Raw genomic sequence first — 17,775 nt, 5'->3', positions numbered from 1 at the left:
CAATTATGGTCATCATGAACTAACTCAATCCAGCTTTGCAGTTCATCCAATTCAAATTGATCAAGCCACATGTCTGCAGTGGGTATCGACTGATTATTACACAAGCGAATATGGCCATTGCTAGGAGTGTGCCCTGGTGAGATGACTCCGTCGTCGCTGAATCCCTCGTGCATGGGCACTTTCGAGTCCAGTTCCAGTCCCTGAAACATCCGATGACTCTGCGCCACGATCCTCGTCCATATCCCCAATCGAATCGCTCCCCTCATCGTCTAGATCTTCCTCTTTCTTGATCTGCGTACCCCTGATATGAGAAGCTTCGGAAGGAACATCGAATAGAGAGGATGGTTCATCAGTGTCTTCCGACTTGACAAGCACTTCACTGCCACTTTCTGTTATGACGACGACATCTTTCCCCTCTTCCTTCGGGCGGTGGAAGGCGATGGCCAGCAGAGCCCACACCATCCCCGCAGTCACCATGGAAACGCTCCAGAACATGAAGCCAAAGATGACGAAGGACGTGAGCCTCCAATTGTACATTACCCACCTAAGCCATTGTTAGTCTGAGAATGAATAGGCCAGGCTGCTGCAAAGAAGCGAGCGAAGCATACCGTAGACCAGTGAATGTCGCCTTGAACGTCACCCTAGCCCTGTAAACTTGCATCTTCTCCGCACTATGAATCTCCAGGCGCAAACTGGACGGGACGTTTCGTTGCCCACGGGGAAATTGAACCTTCTCTAGCATGCCGACCCGCAACTTCTCTGCTTCTCGATTCCATCCAAGCACGTAGAATGGCATCAACACCAGCTTGTTCGCTGTGTCGACCAGAGGGGAGGCGTAAGTGAGAATAGCAGAGCGGCGCGATTGGGAGAGCAGGGTAGTCGACGTATTCAACCCCGTCTCTGCAGATGTTGAGGGCGGAGAGTAGAGCGCCAGGTCAAGCATGAAATTACCAGCAGCGACATTTGAGGGGGTCCGTGGTAGCTCAAGCTCTACCTGCACATCATACATCTGCAGAGATACCAAATCCGAACCCAAGGACGCGACTCCCCAGGGATGGCCATCACTACGAGCAAGCAAGAAGACAGTCAGCCACAAATACTCCTTCCGGCAGCTGCCTCACTAAGGCACCTAAGAATCAACTTGAGCCTTGGGTCTTGGACGCACTCGAACTGCATGTGAACAATGCGCTCTAGCCCGACCTGCGGGATGAAGTTGTAATAGAAGATCGCATACGCAAATGCAGAGATGAACACCATGCATATAGCTGTCAGAACAAAAAGCAGAGTGCCCAGGTAGGCTTTTTGAGCCTGCTTAGACAAAAGTGGACGCACTGTCTCTGCCATCGAATTCTAGACAATTGTCGCGTTAGCTGATGCGCCCACGTCAGTAGTTAGATTAGTGGGGACATTCTCACCATGGCCCTCGAGACAGCGCCTGTCCCATGCTCTGGCTCCTCATCTAATACACGCTTAACATCCATAGCTTCAAGTCTGAGAAGTTTGAGCCGAGGAAGGGGTGCATTGATGAGGGGAAAGCATGGAAAGAGCGCGGCGACGTAATCGGGTGACAACCAGGGCGGTGGATGCTTTCCGCCTTGTTTATGGTGGGACAAGCTACTCCGTACTCCGTACATCACAATAAATTCTACGGGAGTAAACATGCAAGCAACCAACAACTTAAAAAGCTGCACAAGGCATTATAGTGGTGACTACCGACAGCATGCACACAATAACCCAGAGGATCATACTTTATATCGCCGCGTATTGTTACAGACCACTGTGAAAAGTAGTTATAAAAAAGAGCATCACCAAAATAAGATAGACAACACAGAGAAGAAGAAGGATAGAGGCAGAAGGGGAAAATAATGTAAGTACCATATAGCGTTGAAACATGTTTACAAGTCCTAGAAATGCAACCTCTCCCAGAACCCAACCGAAAAAGCAAATAAATTAAACAAGCAAGCCACCAGATAAAGAAACCCTTTCAAATCATACACCCCAGGAAAGATCCGTATTTTGGTGCTACATGTCGTGAGCGGCACAGACAAAACACCATGACAGAAAGTCGTTTCGGCAAATGCAAGACATCGAGGCATGATAGAATACGTCATGTTAATATAATATGAGAAAGTAATCGAGAGAAGATGCCCGTGAAGGTCTATGCCATCGCCCGCGGGCTCTGCTGTTGAATGTGCTGCAACAGAGCATCGAAGAGACGACCGATCTGGACAGCATAATTAGCGATAATGCCACCTACTTGGCAGCAGACGAGGGAACTTACCTCAGGCGCAGCCTGAATAAAAGGAAGGCGGAAGAAGGTGTAGCTTCGGTTCTGAAGCAGCTCCTGGAGGGTGATGATCAGTCCCCAGGGATGAGGACGGTGGACAATAAGTCGCTCAAGAAGAACACGGATGATCTGTTGGCGAATGTCGGATTCATCCTGCTCGGAGTTATCGGCACCAAAGAGACGGAGGATAGCGAAGCTGAAGAAGTAAGTGTGGCTGTTGGGGTACCTCAGCTGATTGGCCATGGCACTCAGCAGGTAGTACCGTGCTTCCGGACGCAAAGCCTTCGCAAGACTCTCCAAAAGAGAAGCATGAGCAGAATTCTCGAATGCCGCCCGAGTGTTGCCCTGAGAGTTGTTGGCAGATACAGCGTTCTGCCCAATGTAGAGGACGAGAGCATTCAGCAGCACCACGTTGACGTTGATTGGGTCATAGAAGAGACCGGATTCTTTGGTCGGAGGGTTGTAAACTGCATCGCTAATTTGTTGAATTGATGATTCGGGCACAGCGGTGGTCTGGAGCGCGCTGTCAACGACCCTCTTTATATTCGCATGGTGCAGCGGGGCAGCGATATCGCCTGCAATTCTTGGAGCCTCCCGCATTTCCTCCAAACGTTCCACCTTGAGACCTTCTCTAAACGGATCCGGAAGTTTGTGGAACGAGGAGGGATAGGCGCTGAGAACAAGATTGCGAAGTTGAGCACAATGAGTAGGAATGACGTTGCAGAATTGGAAATGATTCTCTGCCACAAACTCGGGAAAGTCATGGTGCAAGATGAGCAGGATTCGAAGGACGCCCTTATACAGATCCTTGGCCACATAGGAAATGGTTGCCGGCTTCAGCTGCTCGCCAATGTAAGAAAGGAGAGCCTGCATAATCTCGCAGTAGGGTCCCCAGCCTGCCCGTTCCGGCATGTTCAGCATACCAGACATGAAGAATCTGTGAGAGACGAGAGAAAGCCATCCATAGACGAAAGCAGGGCAGTATTTAGGCTGGAGGGAGAGGAACTTGTTGGCCAGAGCAAACATCATATCCTGGTGCTGATCGCTATGCTGGAGTCCGTTCATGGAGTATTCACAAAGGATACTGGAGAACAACCTGAAGAAAACGCGCTGGTTGAAAGCTTCACCTCGCATAACATAGTGATGGTTCAACACAAGCACGAGAAGCGATAGGATCGAGTTGAAGTAAGCAGACTTGCTTGTCTTTGCGGCACCTGCCGACTCTCCTTGGAACTTGACGAGCAAGACAACAAGCTTGCCTAAAGCGTCAATGTAGAGGAATGCTTCATCGAGGCTACCACTGGGGTTTTGCGACTCGTGGTCAAACATTGCTACCGAGATGTCAATGCTCAGACGGAAGAACAAAGCAGAATCTTCTTGATTATCCATAACTTGTCTTTGATGCAAGTCCTTCAAGAACGAATAATAGGTGCGGTCGATTGCGCCAGGAGCCTTGTAGATGCCAATCCATTCACTGAAGATGTACTCCATCTGATCTCGTTTGGATCTCGCTTTGTCACTGAGAAGAGGATTGACAACTTCGGGAATGCCGGACTCGCGCAGCTTGCGAATAATCTCATTTGCTACTGAAAGGTTGGAGTCTTCTGCAAGCCACTGGCTCATGGCTTCCAAACTGCCGGAGAAGTCAGATCTCAGGGCGGAAGGTTCTTCGCTGAAAAGAACGCGGTCCATCAGGTTGGAGAGAACCTCCAGAGCAGGGATTCTCTTGTCGAGGATAAGCCGCGTCAGGATCATATCGACACGACGGATGTCCAAAAGACCCGCATCAATGAGAGCAACGGTGACTGGAACGTGGAACATATGCTCATCATCGACCTCGGATAGGACTGCCCAGGTGTAACGTGCAACTAGAGTCGACATGTCACACAGCTTCGCAAGTAAATGGACAAGAACCTCAATCTCCAATGTGCTTGGAGTCTGCGCATACAGGCTGGTGCAAATTCGCAGGCATGTCAGTCTGGCCAACTCTTCTCCGTTCGGCGAAGCGAGGATTGTACGGAGTGCTTGGTTGTATTCCTGCAAAACAGTGCTATCTCTGCCAAGATCTTTGACACGCTCCTCCGGAGCATTTCGAGCAGCCTGCTGGAGTTCCGACACGATGGCCTCAACCTTTTCGCGAGGGCTTTGCGCCTCGAGAAAGCCATTAAGCTGGGATTGTGCGCCAACAAGGCCAGGCTGCTGTAAGCGAGCGTCTTGTTGTGCCTGAGGAGTCCTGTGCGGTACAGCAGGTTGTTCAGCAGGGGTAGATAAGTTGGGGATAGGAGAGTATGGTTCTTGAAGGACGTCTGGAAGCTGCCGACCAGAGTCAGTAGAGACATTTTGCACGTGAACAGCAGCAGGTCCGCGTGCTTGTCGGGCAAATTCCTCGTAGATGGCCAGTTGCTCTTTGTTGAGGCCACCAGCGCCTTGCCGGTAAGGTTCAGGGATAAATAGGCCCCAGCGATTCATAGAAGGGTCAATGAATGGTTCATTGGGGCGGGCAGCCCTGTGGCGGCGACGAGCTTCCAACTGAGGTTCAATGACCTTTTCAATCTCCGGCAGAGATTTCTCCTCGGCGGCTTTTTCGACAATGCCACACGCGGCGTCGAGGTTGTCATTGACGCACATAAGAATGAGACCCTCGGGCATGGGCTGCTCGGAGTATTCTTGCTGAATCATCCGAATGTAGTTCGTCATGCTGACCTTGAGAGGCTCCTTGCAAGTGACCAGAGCCAAGCTACCGGCAAGTTGCCTGACCATGATTCCTGCTGCATGTCGCACCCTTTCCTCGTCGGGCTCCATAGCGAAGTCCTTGGACACTAGTTGAACGGTGGAAATTGACGCGATGGTGACAGAGCGTTCTACCACGGGTGTAATAATTTCTGCAATAGCACGTTCCACAGCGCTGTGGACGATTTGACGAAGAACATTCGCATCAATCATGCTGCTAGCTGTCGATGGAAGGACAAGGATCTTGTCCAAGCTCGGGAGTGTTGACATGATGGCAGCAGGAGAAAGTCTCTCGTGGCGAATGCCTTGGTTGAGGGTGCTGAGAGCCATGTCCTCAAACGCTTCCAGCCCATCAGGAATGTTAGCTGTAGACAACGCGTCCTCGATATGAGCGGAACGGTCGCGGATGATGACAGACGGCTCGATGTTCTTGTGATCAAGATCAAGGTCCTTGCATAGGACTTCAATCTCGAACTTGAGGTTTAATTTCAGCTCAGCAAAATGGTACAGCTCCATCAATAAAGCAAGGATGTCCATTAGCCAAGGGTTGGGAGGGTTGAAGACCGTAGACTTGGTGGCTTGAACAAGCACTTTGCAGGTGAAAGGGATTGCAATCGTCAGACGCTGGCTGTCGTACCCTTCTAGGAGAAGCCCCTTGAAATAAACATTCTTATGCTTGATGGGCTTGTCTTTCGCTATCGTCAGAGAACCCAGCCATGCACCCAAATTCTTAAGGTGCCCTCGGTCAGTGGATGAATTCATTGTGGCCTCGGAGTTCAACAGTCTGGATACGCTGACATATGTCTCTCGCAGAACCTCAGCCCACAGCATCCTGTCGTTGATGCGATCAAGAAGATCCAGGTATAACTGCTGGAAATTAGGCTGCAGCTTGGCCCGTTCCTCCACGAGATAAGCAGCGAACCACTGGTGATGCTGGTCACGAAGAACATCAGTCAGGTCACGAAGCTTTTCATCAATGTTCTGCTCGGAAACATTGTTCAAAACAAAGAGGATCTTGTCCTGTATGTCCTCGTCTGGATCCGAGTAGACTTCTGGTCGAAGAGGGGAATCCACATGCACGGAAACGAACTTGCGGGCAGCTCCATCAGACGTCACAGTTTCCTCGAGGTTGCCATTCATTGAAGGTCCAGCAATAGACTCGACTCTACCACCGTCATCTCGAACTTGGCTTCCTTGTTCGCGCAGAACTTCCTCGGCCTTCTGGAAGATCGTGGTGCCCTGCAAACTGGGGATTTGTAGCAGAAGGTGGCAGAAGCCAGCCCATTCGGGAAGGCGGTTAATCAGTTGCTCAATCGCCTCGACACCGAATTTATACATGGGATCATGAACCTCATGCTCTCGCACCGCCTCCAGAATCATACCCAGTCCGACCTTCAGCGTGATACCGTCAACCAGGCGGAAGTTGATGATACCACCAAACATGACCGCCGTTTTGGTCAATGCCTCCAAGGGATATTCATGATAACAGTGGTATTCGTCAATCAATCCGTGAACCATGCAGGCGAAGAGATCCTGCTCGGCTGGCTCCCGGGAAGACTTGTACCGCCTCATTAATTCAAGAATTTCTCTTAAAGACAGTTCCTCATGGTACATCTTGCCGAATAGCTCCTGCATTTGTTTGTCAACAGCCTCGGGCAAGGAATTCCCGTGTTCGCCGTTGGCGTCAATGATGTCATCGAATCCCTCTCCATAGTTGATGAGTCTGGGGTAAGTTTGAATGCAAATCCGTTGCACGGGGGTGAGATTCTCACGATCACCAACGTATTCCTCGAGAACCGATAGTAAAGTGTAGACAGTCTTTACTGAAAGGCTGACCATTTGTGGAGCAACTTGTTCCTTTCTCTGCACATGGAGTTCATCCTCCGCCTTGATCCGCAGGAATTTGGACAGAAGGCTACCCATATCCATAGGACCTTTTTGAGCAGCATTGCGGACCCATTGTTCCAAATCGAATGGACCTTTGCGATGAGCATAACAAGCAAGGTCCATGGCGAGGCCATTCGTGTAACCGAGGAGATAATCCAGCCAGTTGAGTTCCACAGCCTGTTCGTAGATTGCTGCAGTGGAGGTGGGATCCTGAGTGAAAGTGGTGAAGAGCTGCTCCGCAACCCACTGACGATCCTGCTGCCATGCACCATGGAGTGCGAGGTGATAGCCTTCCTCTTGCTTCAGAACGAAGACAATCAGGGTGCGAAGGACGAAGTTTTGCTGAACACTGGTCCAGGGCTGGGGGAGAGATAGTGCTGAGCATAGAAAGACTGGTAAGTCATACTGGACAACGGCTTTGATCAGCAGCTGACTCTCAGTAGCAGACCATGCAGCATTAGAGAACAATGCCAAGTCAAAGATGGCTCTCATGGCGTCCAGAGACCGAAGAGGTGACTTTGCCGCGCGTTCTCCCTGCAAGCGAACAAGCTCAGAACCATCGGCGAAAAAGTCATCGGGGAAAGTGGCGCGTAAGTTCGGAATCTGGGAGACATCTACCCGGGAGGATACAAACGCCGTCAGGAACGACATCTGGGTATCGCGGTGTTCCCAGTCTCCGCCCCACAGTTTCTGCACGTCCAGGGATGAATCCTCCGCAGCCACCGTTAGTAGGACAGCGTATAGCTTCGTGAATTGCTGGGTCTCAAGCCTAAGGCCTTCGCGGTCGAAGTTGCGGAATACAAGCGGCCAATTAATCTGCTTTTCGCCATAGTGTGATCGGACTGCGCTCAAAAATGTCTCCAACGAGAATTCGCGCCAATACTGTGAGAGCACCAGGAAGAGAAGGGCGCTGGCTACGTGGTCTTCGTTCCAGCAATCAGAACCCGCTGCATTGATCGTTTCAGTCACAGCCTCTGGGCTCGAGGTCGCCCGCGGTCCCTTTGAATGAAGCTGACGAACGAGCGTAAATTTTGGACTGAGGAAGTTGAACATTTGGAGGGAGGATGCGACTTCGAACGGCACGTCTTTCTGCACATTGCGGTATCGTAAGTTGGCAGCATATACCAATTTCCCTTTCACGTCGTCAGTGAAGTTTCTGGGCGGATACAATATAAAGCGCTCGATGGTCATTGCAATGAAGGAATTCTTGTATTCCTTGGCAGGATTCGCGAGGCTTTGTAGGAAAGGGTTCACGGAGTTTGAGAGGATTGCATCAGCTGCATAGACCGACCGATTAGCATCTGCCCGCATACGGTGCGATAGCTACTTACCTTTCGCGCGTAGATCTGACTTGGTTGCGGTTTTAAATGCCAGAGCTAAGGATACTTTCACAAGTGGATCAAGCTTGAAATGATCCAAAAACGTCGACAGGTCAAAGTCACGAAAGATATCGCCTTCCGAGGTATCCACTGTCTCTGCGATCTTCTGCGCTTGCTCTATGTCCTGGGGGACCTTCTCCATCTCCTGCACCAAAAGTGGGTAGTTGCCGGCATTTTCCACAGACTTATTTACCCCGGGAAATATCTGCGGGGCATTGCCTGTGAGCAAGCGTCGAAAGTATTTCGAAAAGACCTCCATGCCGTTAGACTCTACGAGCTATACAAACCAGTCAGTACTGCGATAACCTCTGAATGGTCGAAAGCGCCAAAGGAATGAAGATGTTACCTTATGGATCTGTGCGGCTTTTGTTTCCCACTTCTCTCTACCCTCCTTCTCTGTGATAGAATCCAGGAGAAGGAAAACTTGGGCAATAGATATCTTAGTAAGCGAAGACTGGCTTGCGTGAGCTGCAGCGCCCGAAGCTGCTGATCCCGGTTTGTCGGATGGGAATCCTGTAGGTGAGTTCACGGTTGTACCAGCCAACAACGGAGAGAAGGTGGCGCCTCTGGAAGATCCCGTCCCACCTCCGCCTCCCCCGGAGCCTCCTCCACCCGCAACAGATCCCGCTGCGGAAGCCAGATGTGACCCTGAAGAGGGGGTATGAGCTCTGAATTTGGGCGAGGAGAGAGTTTGTCCGGATTGCTGGTGCTGTTGTGAGCCAGATTGGAAGGAGGTGAAAGGTGCCGGCGTGGAGGCTGGCGAGGGCGCGTTACGGCCAACGGGAAGACCCCTAGCGGAACTCAAGACGGCGGAAAAAGAGGTAGTGAGAGAGGAGGAGGTCGAACCACCGGGACCAGGGCTACTGGACTGTGGTGGCCCGCGAGAGGCTGAGGGGAGAATCGAGGATGATGCGAGGTTGTTGGTCGCAAGCGGAGTCAACCCACGCCGAACACTAGACTGGGACACGGTTGGACCCCAAGCAGATTGCTGTTGTGACCTTGCCGGTCTTGTCGAAGATGACTTATCGGTGCCAGAAGCAATCGACGATTGGGAGGAAGGAGGAGGGGGAGGGAAGGTCATCTAGGAGACGCGATCATTTGATCTGAAGGCGAGCGACAAATTTTTATTATTCGTGATCACAAATAGACAATGGGAATTAACTCAAGTGAGAGAAAAATCGTAGATGTGCAACAAATCGACGAATTCTGGCAGCGGCGAAGCGAAGACCGATGACAATGAGAAGGACGTTGCTTCGTGGCACAAGTGGATGGGAAGTTCGGGATGGGTGTGAATGACGGGCAGCAGAAAGCGAGGTCGAGTGGACGGGGCAGGCAGGTGGAGCTGCCTGAGGAGTCGACACTAGTCTGCCTTAGGCGGGAAACCTGGGCGGCTCTGCTGGAGGTACTGAGTAACTTAGATGAGGGAGGAATTCCGAGCAGCACCGGACTGGAGGTGTAGAATGGCCTGGGCGAGCTACGCAGGTTTGCTAGGTAGTATGGTTAAGGTACTGGGCTAGTAGCCATACGCCCCTAGTAAGTACAGTACCTCTTGTAGTGAGTGAGGAAGACTTGAGAGGACTTCGTGTTCTGCTTCATGCAGGGAAGGAAGTACAGTTACTCAGGTAGGTACCTGAGGCACGAATGATGTGAGGGGGAAGGGGGAAGTATCCCGCGAGTAACTCCGACCGTCGGGCACGTGAGCCCCAGGTGCACTATGGGGACCAATGCGGATGCTTTCGAGACAGATGAGTCAGCCCTGCTGCCAAGTTCAGCAATCCGATGGGATCGATGCATGCAGCAAAAATGATGTGCAATGAACTCGAGGAGAGGGACGAATTGAGAAATGATGATATACCTATATCTAGAATACTTCAGATAGTATTGAGCTTAGGGACATCTGTTTGCTTGCTCTCTTCGTGATATATATACGTGGGTTCAGCACTATCCCCTGCATGCACCAGTCAAACTACTTATAAAGTGCAATCAATATGCCTGACGAAAGACCGGACAAAAATGAAGTGAATAGCATTTTGCAAAGGGACATGAGGATCGATGGCCATAATAATGATGAGATTGGCACATTCTTCCCATCAGCGGGACCAAATCGGGCCCCCACCGCTCAAGATCATGATGAAACACTTCAAGGTACTCAGTAAAAATCACAGATGACGAACCATAGTACAGTACAGTACTATATACTATCACAGGGACAAGTGGTCCGCGTTCAATGTGATACATTGAAATCCACGAGGAACGTCTCGGGTCTTTGGGGAACAGCGAAGAGCATGAGCTGGTCTGGGGAAGAGCTGCCTGACTTTGCCCCGTGATACGGCGCCGGTTGCCCCGAGAGACACGGAACTGTAAACATGACGGCGTCAACCATCTTTCATTCCAGGGCCAAGCTTGTGGCCTTTCTCCACCAGAACCAGCCTGATTGTGCTGCCTTGCCCATTCTTTCCTTGGAATTTGGTCTTCCCTTCTCAGTTTCCAAGGGCCATCTTTGCATCTTGCTTTGTCGTTGTCGTTTAATTTACACTCACCTTAATATTCTGCCCGCGGTTCACCATTAAGGTCTCCCATATTGTCGTTAATTGATCTTATTCCTTCGTACGATACTCAGATGAGCACAGGCTGGCCGAAGCTCAACAGTCGTACCGGACTTTAATCTGTCACAATGCCAGGGACGGTTGCAGATGGGCCAACGGTGGCTATGTCGTGTATGAAACCTGACCTTTGTCACTGTCAGCCTTCCAGGCATAGTGCGGCTAACGCCAATTTATACCAATAGTTGCCAATAATTTTTGGGGGAAAGATGATGCCGGTGTCGGGCCAATGATGGATCGGATGCACAATGCGAAGACGTCTTGCGACGAATTGAAGACGTTCTATAACAGTGCGTCATACGCAACTTGATCCATCCCAACAGCAGCGTCCGTGACCTAATAAAATGGCAGTTCGAGCCGCGATCGAAGATGAATATGCACGAAAGCTTCTGGCCCTCTGCCGCAAACCGCTTGGATCGACTGAAATCGGCTCACTGCGTTCTTCGTTTGACACGGTCCGCGGTGAAACCGAAGCTATTGCGAAAGCCCACGCAGCAATTTCTACACAGATGAAGAGAGAGCTGGAGGAGCCACTGATCGCTTTTGCGGGAGGATCTAAAGAGCGTAGAAAGATCATTCAGAATGGTATCGAACGCCTTCTTAAAACTAAAATCCAGCAAACCCATGTCGTCAACAAGGTAGGCTGAGATACGTTTTAACATCAAGCGCAGTATACGCCGGATGCTAAGTTGTTGCAGACAAGAGATCGTTACGAACAGGATTGTTTGCGAATTAAAGGATATCTCGCGCAGGGTCACATGGTCATGGGTCAGGAAGAGCGCAAAAACAAAGCCAAGCTTGAGAAGACGCAGATTCAATTAGCATCCAGCAGCAGCGAGTACGAAGCCGCAATTAAGATACTAGAAGAGACAACTGGCCGTTGGAACAAGGAGTGGAAATCTGCCTGCGATGTAAGGATCATTGGACTGCTCAGAGTTTCTTTGACTGACACAATCCCAGAAATTTCAAGACCTGGAGGAAGAGAGGCTCGATTTCACCAAAAGCAGTCTTTGGACATACGCAAACATTGCTTCTACAGTTTGCGTCAGTGACGATGCTGTAAGTTATAAGTTTTCTTTGGACTGCTGCGGGTACTCAGCTCAGCGACTAATGCATAAGCAGTCGTGCGAGAAAATCCGTCTTTCTTTAGAAGATTGTGAGGTGGAGAAAGACATAATCAACTTTATCAAAGAAAGAGGAACTGGGCAGGACATACCAGATCCACCAAGATTTATCAATTTCTGCCGGGGTGGAATCGATGACACTAGCTCCGAAGCATCAGAGGAAGAAGGCTACTCAGTAGCCCAGTTCCAACGCACGATCAACCCAGCCTACCGCAGTTCATCCCCGCAGCCTTCAGCCTATGACGCCAGTATGGATCCGGATGCTGAGATCGCAGCCAAGATTAATAGGCCTCCGTCTCCTACAAGCAGGGAAGCTACCGTCACTCCACAGAAGCCGGCACCGCAAGCCAGACAGCAACCACATCCTCAGCCTATGCAACAGCCAGTGCAGCAGCCCATCCAGCAGCCCATCCAGCAGCCCATCCAGCCGCCAATCCAGCCGCCAATCCAGCAGCCCATCCAGCAGCCCATCCAGCAGCCGCTGCCGGTGCAGCCGGTGCAGCCAATGCAGCCTCCACCTATGCAACAACCGGCTCCGTTGGATCTTCGCCGTGGTGGGTACTTACCGCCCAATTATGATCCTAATGAGCACGGCGAGATCGGCACTGTACCTCATAACGCCTATCCTACGGATGGCATGACGATGTTCTGCCGGACGGGGCCTCCCTCCGAACGCAGCTCAGGGACAAACAGCGCATATAGACCGTCGAGTCGTGACTCTCAGAGTGAGGTGTCAAATCCGACTTCGATGTCAAGCCAAGAACCTTCAAGCGCAAGACAATCTCCGACCAAACCGACCAATGGCGTCGCACTTCCTGGCATGGATAAGCAGGTTCAAAAGAAGCGAAGCGCGTTCTTCAGCAATAGTCCTTTCCGTCGCAAGAGTCGGCACGATAAAGACCGCCATTCGGGCCCAGCTCAGGCTCCCTCTCGCAGTTCATACGAGCCTCCAGCAAAGCAGGCAAGCCCGATCAAAGCTCCTCAGCCTCAACAACCTATATCCATCCCAGACTCGGGCAGGGTGTCTGGTAGCCCCGAGCCCGTTGATCCGAGAGCTAATTTCCAGCTCAATGTGGGCAACAACGTGTTCGATGTGGAGTCTCCAGACAAGGATGCTAAGAAGACAGTACAGGCGAGCAAGAAACCAGAGGAGGAGCAAGACCCTGTTGCCCGAGCCTTAGCAGATTTGAAAGGCGCAGGAAAGCAGTCAGCGACTCGAGTCTCAGCCGATAGATATCACGGTATCGCTACGCCGGTTCCGCCGCCGGTCGCAGCACCAACAGCCACCCCCGGCTCTGTCGCAACACCTCCTCCAGCTTATAATGATTCTTCATTGAAGCGTCTAGATGCACCGCAGCCCGCTTTTACTGCAGCCCAGATGCAAAAGACAACTCAGAGGTATACTGGACAGACCCAGAGTATGCTTAGAGGCACGAGCCAGGCTCCGAGGCGTAACAGTGGTCAAACACAGGACGCTCCCCGTGCTAAATCTCCGGCGCCCAGGCGAAGCGCCAGCCCTCAGGTCAATCCTCCCCGCGTGGATACGCGCATGGGCCAGTATAGTCGAGCAGCAAGCCCGAGCCCGAGCTCGTACCAGTCAAATAGCATGAAGAACCGATATGCGCAGTCTCCCACCGTTTCCACACCTCCTCAACGCCCTGTTGATGCTACACCCCGCTCTAGGCGCGGCTCTGTGGCCACAAGTATGCCGCGAGCAGTGTCTCCCCAGCCTCAGTATCGTCAATCTCCCACGGCGGCCGCTTCGCGAGCTGTTTCACCCCAGCCACAGTTTCGACAACCCCCACGAGCTGTGTCACCTCAGCCTCAGTTCAGACAGCAGGCTCGTCCTTCCAGTGCTGGAGGTATGGAACTACAACTGTCCAGCCCCTCTGACATGTACGGCGGCAGCAATGATGGCTATGCGTCCCGGCGCGACAGCGGCAGACCCATGTCATATTATGGTGACAACGCCAGCGTACGCAGCCGGTCGAGAAGTAGGTCAATGGCTGTTGCCGACCCTGGCAGACAGTTCAGTCGTGATGGTAGACCAATCTTACATTTCGGTAAGTTCTGACTCCTCCTTTTCCGCTGCCCTTTTGACGAGGCGCCCTCCTAACACTCATATCTATAGCTCGAGCAATGTACAGTTACACGGCCGCTATCCCTGAGGAACTAGGCTTCAGCAAAGGCGATGTGCTTTCCGTCATCCGGCTGCAAGATGATGGCTGGTGGGAAGCCGAAATCACAACCACTCGAAGCCGAACCGGATTGGTGCCGAGCAACTATCTACAGATCATCTAGTATCAGCAATCTTCTGGATTTATGCAATGACCCATACCCCTGCTATTTCATGAACATTTCAATACACCTACAAGCCGACAGTGACCTTTATCCTAATTGACGCGTTCATGATATTGATACCAGATTGTGCCTAATTTCTTTTTTTTTTTCCTTCTGGTTCTACTTCTTCCAGCACATTTGCCGCCCAAGCCATGTAATCACTCTTTTACCTACTTTTGCTGCCCCTCGACTATTACTGTCCTTTGCAAGCCCTGTCGTTTGGAAGTCGGTCCTTTTATGAGTTCGCGATACCTCTTTGTCAGATTGATATGGCGATTGTCCTTCTTTTCCTTGTGGTTTGGGGCTCGGTTGAGTAATGTTGTTATCCCAAATATGAAATTGTCTGAATCTAGGATTGAGCGCGGAAGCTTTCCGCAAGCTACGAAGTTCAGTACATGTTCTCCCGTGTCCCTACCTCATAGATCCTAGGCCGGGGTCTTCTACCTGCACAATCATTCCCGGTGTACGCAGGTGAACCCGTAACCACGATGTGTCAAGAACTGGCCATCGGGGTAACAAAGATGGAGAAACCAGGATGAACGTATGGAATAAACATATACAGCATACACATGTAAAACTGGAAAGCTAAGGTTTATGCGCGCTGGAACGTAGTTATGTATTATGTTCTCGACCCGACACTGTACAAGGAACGAGCTTTACTCCATCTGAAGCCTCCCAAGAGATGAATGAATAGAGTTAAGAGGGAAATGCAGGCCCGGCACCCGACTTCCCATCTAGCGGGCATTGAATGGACAACCTCTTGAAGGGTTCGCCACAAACTAAGATTAGGTTTGGTATCATTCGTCATCGACAAAGGAGTTCGCCAGGCGGCCAAAGATAGGGACCTCAAAGTGATCGAGCGTATCAACTGTGGGCGGGTGACCGATGTCAGCGCGCGTGATAACCGCAAAACCCGGTCGACAAGAGAGAGAGGGGGGGGGAAGGGGGGCAGCCCTACCGTCGCGATAAGCACGCATGCTCAAGAAACCGATCATCGCAAGATCGCCGACGAACAGCAGCCAGGATAGGAAGCTTGATCCGGAGCAGATAAGGTGGATGATCTGGGAAAGTGGTGAGCCCATGGCCTCGTATGGCTGGAGTGCCGGTTTGCAACCAACAACAACAACGACAAGGAAAAACTTACAAACATGGCGGTGAAGAGCATGCTCGATTGCCATGCGTGGAACCTATATCCCAGTTAGCAGCAGGACTAAGACGCGAGGGTATGATGTCTGTCGGGGTTGGCACATACCGTACGTAGTCGCTCTTGTGCTCCACCAAAAGGAGAAAAACACCACCGGCGGGAGGCAGAAGCAGATATGCCAGCATTGCTTCGACGTCCATGCGGATGGGGAGACTGGTGTCGAAGGCGCCGAGGCTCAACCGGCCGCCCTCGAGGTCGTTTCCGAAGCCAGTGTTTCCATGGCCGCTGGCGTTGTTGACGTTGCCTGTACCAGCACCAGCACCACCGGCAAAGTGACTCGGGGATGGCAGGCCGGGGGATGCAAGACCAGGGGCTGGAGAGCCGCGCGGGGACTGGATATTGGAGGGTCTTGTACGGTGCGCCTCGCCCAGCGAGGGGGAGAATGCACGTTCCACCTCTGGCGATTCGTCCTGGTACGGGGCAAAATTCATGGTGTTGAGGAGGATGGGTCCATAGTCAAGTTGCAATCCAGGCAACGTCGCGCAAGCTTATCGGGACGATGGAAGCTTTATCGCAGTGGATCTCACATTAACTTGGTATGGGCGGTGATGTGGTTTGGTGCCTTAGGCAACCTTATCCGTCCCCCCGCGACATCTTTTGTTTACATCATGGATATGTGCTAACTACGGAGAAAGTGCATGTGGTGATTGGATTTGCGAAAGTTGTCTTCTCATGAGGGGTATCATCATAATCACAGTATCTTAGTGCCTCCTACATTGGTCTCATACTATACATGTCTCATCCGCAATCGTCATGCCATATTTACCATTTTTAGGCCCGGCCGCGACCACGCGCAATCCCCGAGCCCCTCGCAATCCCACTGGCCGGTCTACGTGTCGTACTGGTCGTAGGCGGTCTCCCCGTTGTGATTGAAGACGCCGTGGTCCGTGTGGCACCAGGTCGTGTGCCCGAGTATGAGATGCCAGGAGTTCTTCCCAAGCCACCGCGCACTCTTCCATAACTCGACCCGCGGGTGCCTCTGGCGCTGGCAGCGGCGGCTCTCTTTCTCTCGTCTTCCGCAGCCTTGCGGGCAGCAGCTTCTCGCTGTTGTTGAAGCTCTCGTTCGCGTCTCTCGGCAGCCTGCTGTCGGAGAAGTTCCTCGTGTTCCGAGTCGGCCACATCTTGAACTGCGCCTTGCCAGTTCGGGTTGAGAATCAAACGCTGATTGTGCTCGGTTTGGGAGAGAATCCGAGTCCAGGTATTCAGGAGGGTAGAAGCGGAATCGAGCGTTCGTGAAACAGTCTACAATGAGTCCACAATTAACGACTATAGGTCTAAACAATGACGCAGTAACACCACACTCACATCCATGTTCCCTTTGGCACGGTCAAGGCTCCCGAGGAGACCCTCAATGACTTGATTGATCTTACGAACGCTCTCTAGCTCACTGCGCAAAGCGGCTTCGCGCGCCTCTTGGCGGTCAAACATTGTCTCTCCATCATCATGGGGAGGAATTTTTGTTGGTTCGGGTGACAAGCTCTCCTCCTTGACCACTTTGGAGGCATGCCGATTGTTTCCACGCTTGGAAGGCGAGCTCCAGAGATCATCAGATTTGTCGTCAGATAATTGCAGATTCAAATCATCTGCTGTGCTGCGAAATGCCATGATTTTTTGTTGAGAAGGAGGGGGAGGGGAAGGGGGAGGGGGAGGGGGAAATGGGCGGAGGGGAAGTGGGAATTGCAGAGAGGGGCGGATCGATAAAGGATAAACTCGAGTTGATTAAGTCTGTAGCGCGTAGCTCAGTGAGAGACCAATGGATAGATGACAAGCCGCGGATCGTCGGAGAGTAATCGTGGGGCGTGTTCAGCCACTGATCATAGACTAGGGTATTTGTTGAAGCCTCGATCGAAGGTTGTCGAGTCAAACGGGAGTTGGGTTGGTGTGGCTGGGAAGGAAACAAGAGCATTCCACAACCACGGGCGTTGCTCCGCCCTTCCAAGTTCGCGCCCAAACCCGCCTGCCCACCGGCCTTTCCCCCCTCCAACCAGCCAACCAAGTTCTCTTCCCTTTACCAACTTCCATCCTTTCTTCATTCAATTCAATCACTAACTTTGCTACCACTACCACCACCACAATCACCATTGAATTACCCAACTATCGCCTCCACGATCACCACCACTCCGACTATCACATCTATTCTCCATTCTTTCGCTCCCATCCGATCCTATCTGTCCAGTTTTGACCGGTTTGGTTACTCGCGTTGGAGAAGCAGTCGGCTTCC

At 51.7% G+C, this 17,775-nt stretch overlaps 5 protein-coding genes across 5 annotated transcripts; 1 reads left to right on the top strand and 4 right to left on the bottom strand.

Annotated features, from left to right (window-relative positions):
- Nucleotides 1–12: 12 nt before the first annotated feature.
- BO66DRAFT_392712 (seipin) lies at nucleotides 13–1,554 on the bottom strand. Its single transcript, XM_025647592.1, has 4 exons — nucleotides 1,416–1,554; nucleotides 1,166–1,350; nucleotides 609–1,064; nucleotides 13–544 (listed from the first exon to the last, which is right to left on the bottom strand). The coding sequence occupies exons 2-4, from the start codon at nucleotides 1,255–1,257 to the stop codon at nucleotides 121–123; spliced, it is 972 nt and encodes a 323-aa protein (XP_025502724.1). The 5' UTR covers nucleotides 1,258–1,350; nucleotides 1,416–1,554; the 3' UTR covers nucleotides 13–120.
- A 168-nt stretch (nucleotides 1,555–1,722) lies between these two features.
- Nucleotides 1,723–9,548, bottom strand: BO66DRAFT_351958 (CCR4-NOT core subunit CDC39). The gene is made up of 4 exons (XM_025644762.1): nucleotides 8,630–9,548; nucleotides 8,236–8,560; nucleotides 2,282–8,181; nucleotides 1,723–2,224 (listed from the first exon to the last, which is right to left on the bottom strand). Exons 1-4 carry the CDS (start codon nucleotides 9,362–9,364, stop codon nucleotides 2,159–2,161), a joined length of 7,026 nt encoding a protein of 2,341 aa, XP_025502723.1. The 5' UTR covers nucleotides 9,365–9,548; the 3' UTR covers nucleotides 1,723–2,158.
- Nucleotides 9,549–10,743: 1,195 nt separating this feature from the next.
- Nucleotides 10,744–14,710, top strand: BO66DRAFT_392710 (formin-binding protein HOF1). Its single transcript, XM_025647591.1, has 6 exons — nucleotides 10,744–11,000; nucleotides 11,072–11,524; nucleotides 11,585–11,797; nucleotides 11,847–11,945; nucleotides 12,009–14,073; nucleotides 14,142–14,710. The coding sequence occupies exons 2-6, from the start codon at nucleotides 11,231–11,233 to the stop codon at nucleotides 14,309–14,311; spliced, it is 2,841 nt and encodes a 946-aa protein (XP_025502722.1). The 5' UTR covers nucleotides 10,744–11,000; nucleotides 11,072–11,230; the 3' UTR covers nucleotides 14,312–14,710.
- Nucleotides 14,711–14,941: 231 nt separating this feature from the next.
- Nucleotides 14,942–16,045, bottom strand: BO66DRAFT_392709 (DUF4870 domain-containing protein). Its single transcript, XM_025647590.1, has 4 exons — nucleotides 15,603–16,045; nucleotides 15,495–15,537; nucleotides 15,309–15,411; nucleotides 14,942–15,218 (listed from the first exon to the last, which is right to left on the bottom strand). The coding sequence occupies exons 1-4, from the start codon at nucleotides 15,983–15,985 to the stop codon at nucleotides 15,148–15,150; spliced, it is 600 nt and encodes a 199-aa protein (XP_025502721.1). The 5' UTR covers nucleotides 15,986–16,045; the 3' UTR covers nucleotides 14,942–15,147.
- A 195-nt stretch (nucleotides 16,046–16,240) lies between these two features.
- BO66DRAFT_429568 (DASH complex subunit DUO1) lies at nucleotides 16,241–17,186 on the bottom strand. The gene is made up of 2 exons (XM_025650461.1): nucleotides 16,860–17,186; nucleotides 16,241–16,796 (listed from the first exon to the last, which is right to left on the bottom strand). Exons 1-2 carry the CDS (start codon nucleotides 17,157–17,159, stop codon nucleotides 16,326–16,328), a joined length of 771 nt encoding a protein of 256 aa, XP_025502720.1. The 5' UTR covers nucleotides 17,160–17,186; the 3' UTR covers nucleotides 16,241–16,325.
- Between the last annotated feature and the right edge of the window lie 589 nt (nucleotides 17,187–17,775).

This window comes from Aspergillus aculeatinus (genome assembly GCF_003184765.1).
Source record: "Aspergillus aculeatinus CBS 121060 unplaced genomic scaffold BO66scaffold_31, whole genome shotgun sequence".
NCBI lineage: Eukaryota > Fungi > Ascomycota > Eurotiomycetes > Eurotiales > Aspergillaceae > Aspergillus > Aspergillus aculeatinus.
Note: the sequence above shows the minus strand (reverse complement) of the source record. Positions and strands in the feature narration are given on the sequence as shown.

Excerpts from the sequence above, each read along its gene's own strand:
- BO66DRAFT_429568 (XM_025650461.1), bottom strand. The coding sequence starts at position 17,159 with ATGGCATTTCGCAGCACAGCAGATGATTTGAATCTGCAATTATCTGAC. Across the intron at positions 16,797-16,859 it reads GTGCCAAAGGGAACATGGAT|ACTGTTTCACGAACGCTCGA; the intron begins GTGAGTGTGGTG and ends GACTCATTGTAG.
- BO66DRAFT_392710 (XM_025647591.1), top strand. The coding sequence starts at position 11,231 with ATGGCAGTTCGAGCCGCGATCGAAGATGAATATGCACGAAAGCTTCTG. Across the intron at positions 11,525-11,584 it reads AAACCCATGTCGTCAACAAG|ACAAGAGATCGTTACGAACA; the intron begins GTAGGCTGAGAT and ends AAGTTGTTGCAG. Across the intron at positions 11,798-11,846 it reads AGTGGAAATCTGCCTGCGAT|AAATTTCAAGACCTGGAGGA; the intron begins GTAAGGATCATT and ends ACACAATCCCAG.
- BO66DRAFT_351958 (XM_025644762.1), bottom strand. The coding sequence starts at position 9,364 with ATGACCTTCCCTCCCCCTCCTCCTTCCTCCCAATCGTCGATTGCTTCT. Across the intron at positions 8,561-8,629 it reads AAGCCGCACAGATCCATAAG|CTCGTAGAGTCTAACGGCAT; the intron begins GTAACATCTTCA and ends TGGTTTGTATAG. Across the intron at positions 8,182-8,235 it reads GTCAGATCTACGCGCGAAAG|CTGATGCAATCCTCTCAAAC; the intron begins GTAAGTAGCTAT and ends CGGTCTATGCAG.
- BO66DRAFT_392709 (XM_025647590.1), bottom strand. The coding sequence starts at position 15,985 with ATGAATTTTGCCCCGTACCAGGACGAATCGCCAGAGGTGGAACGTGCA. Across the intron at positions 15,538-15,602 it reads CACAAGAGCGACTACGTACG|GTTCCACGCATGGCAATCGA; the intron begins GTATGTGCCAAC and ends ACTGGGATATAG. Across the intron at positions 15,219-15,308 it reads CATGCGTGCTTATCGCGACG|TTGATACGCTCGATCACTTT; the intron begins GTAGGGCTGCCC and ends ACCCGCCCACAG.
- BO66DRAFT_392712 (XM_025647592.1), bottom strand. The coding sequence starts at position 1,257 with ATGGTGTTCATCTCTGCATTTGCGTATGCGATCTTCTATTACAACTTC. Across the intron at positions 1,065-1,165 it reads ATTGTTCACATGCAGTTCGA|TGATGGCCATCCCTGGGGAG; the intron begins GTGCGTCCAAGA and ends GCTTGCTCGTAG. Across the intron at positions 545-608 it reads GCGACATTCACTGGTCTACG|GTGGGTAATGTACAATTGGA; the intron begins GTATGCTTCGCT and ends ACAATGGCTTAG.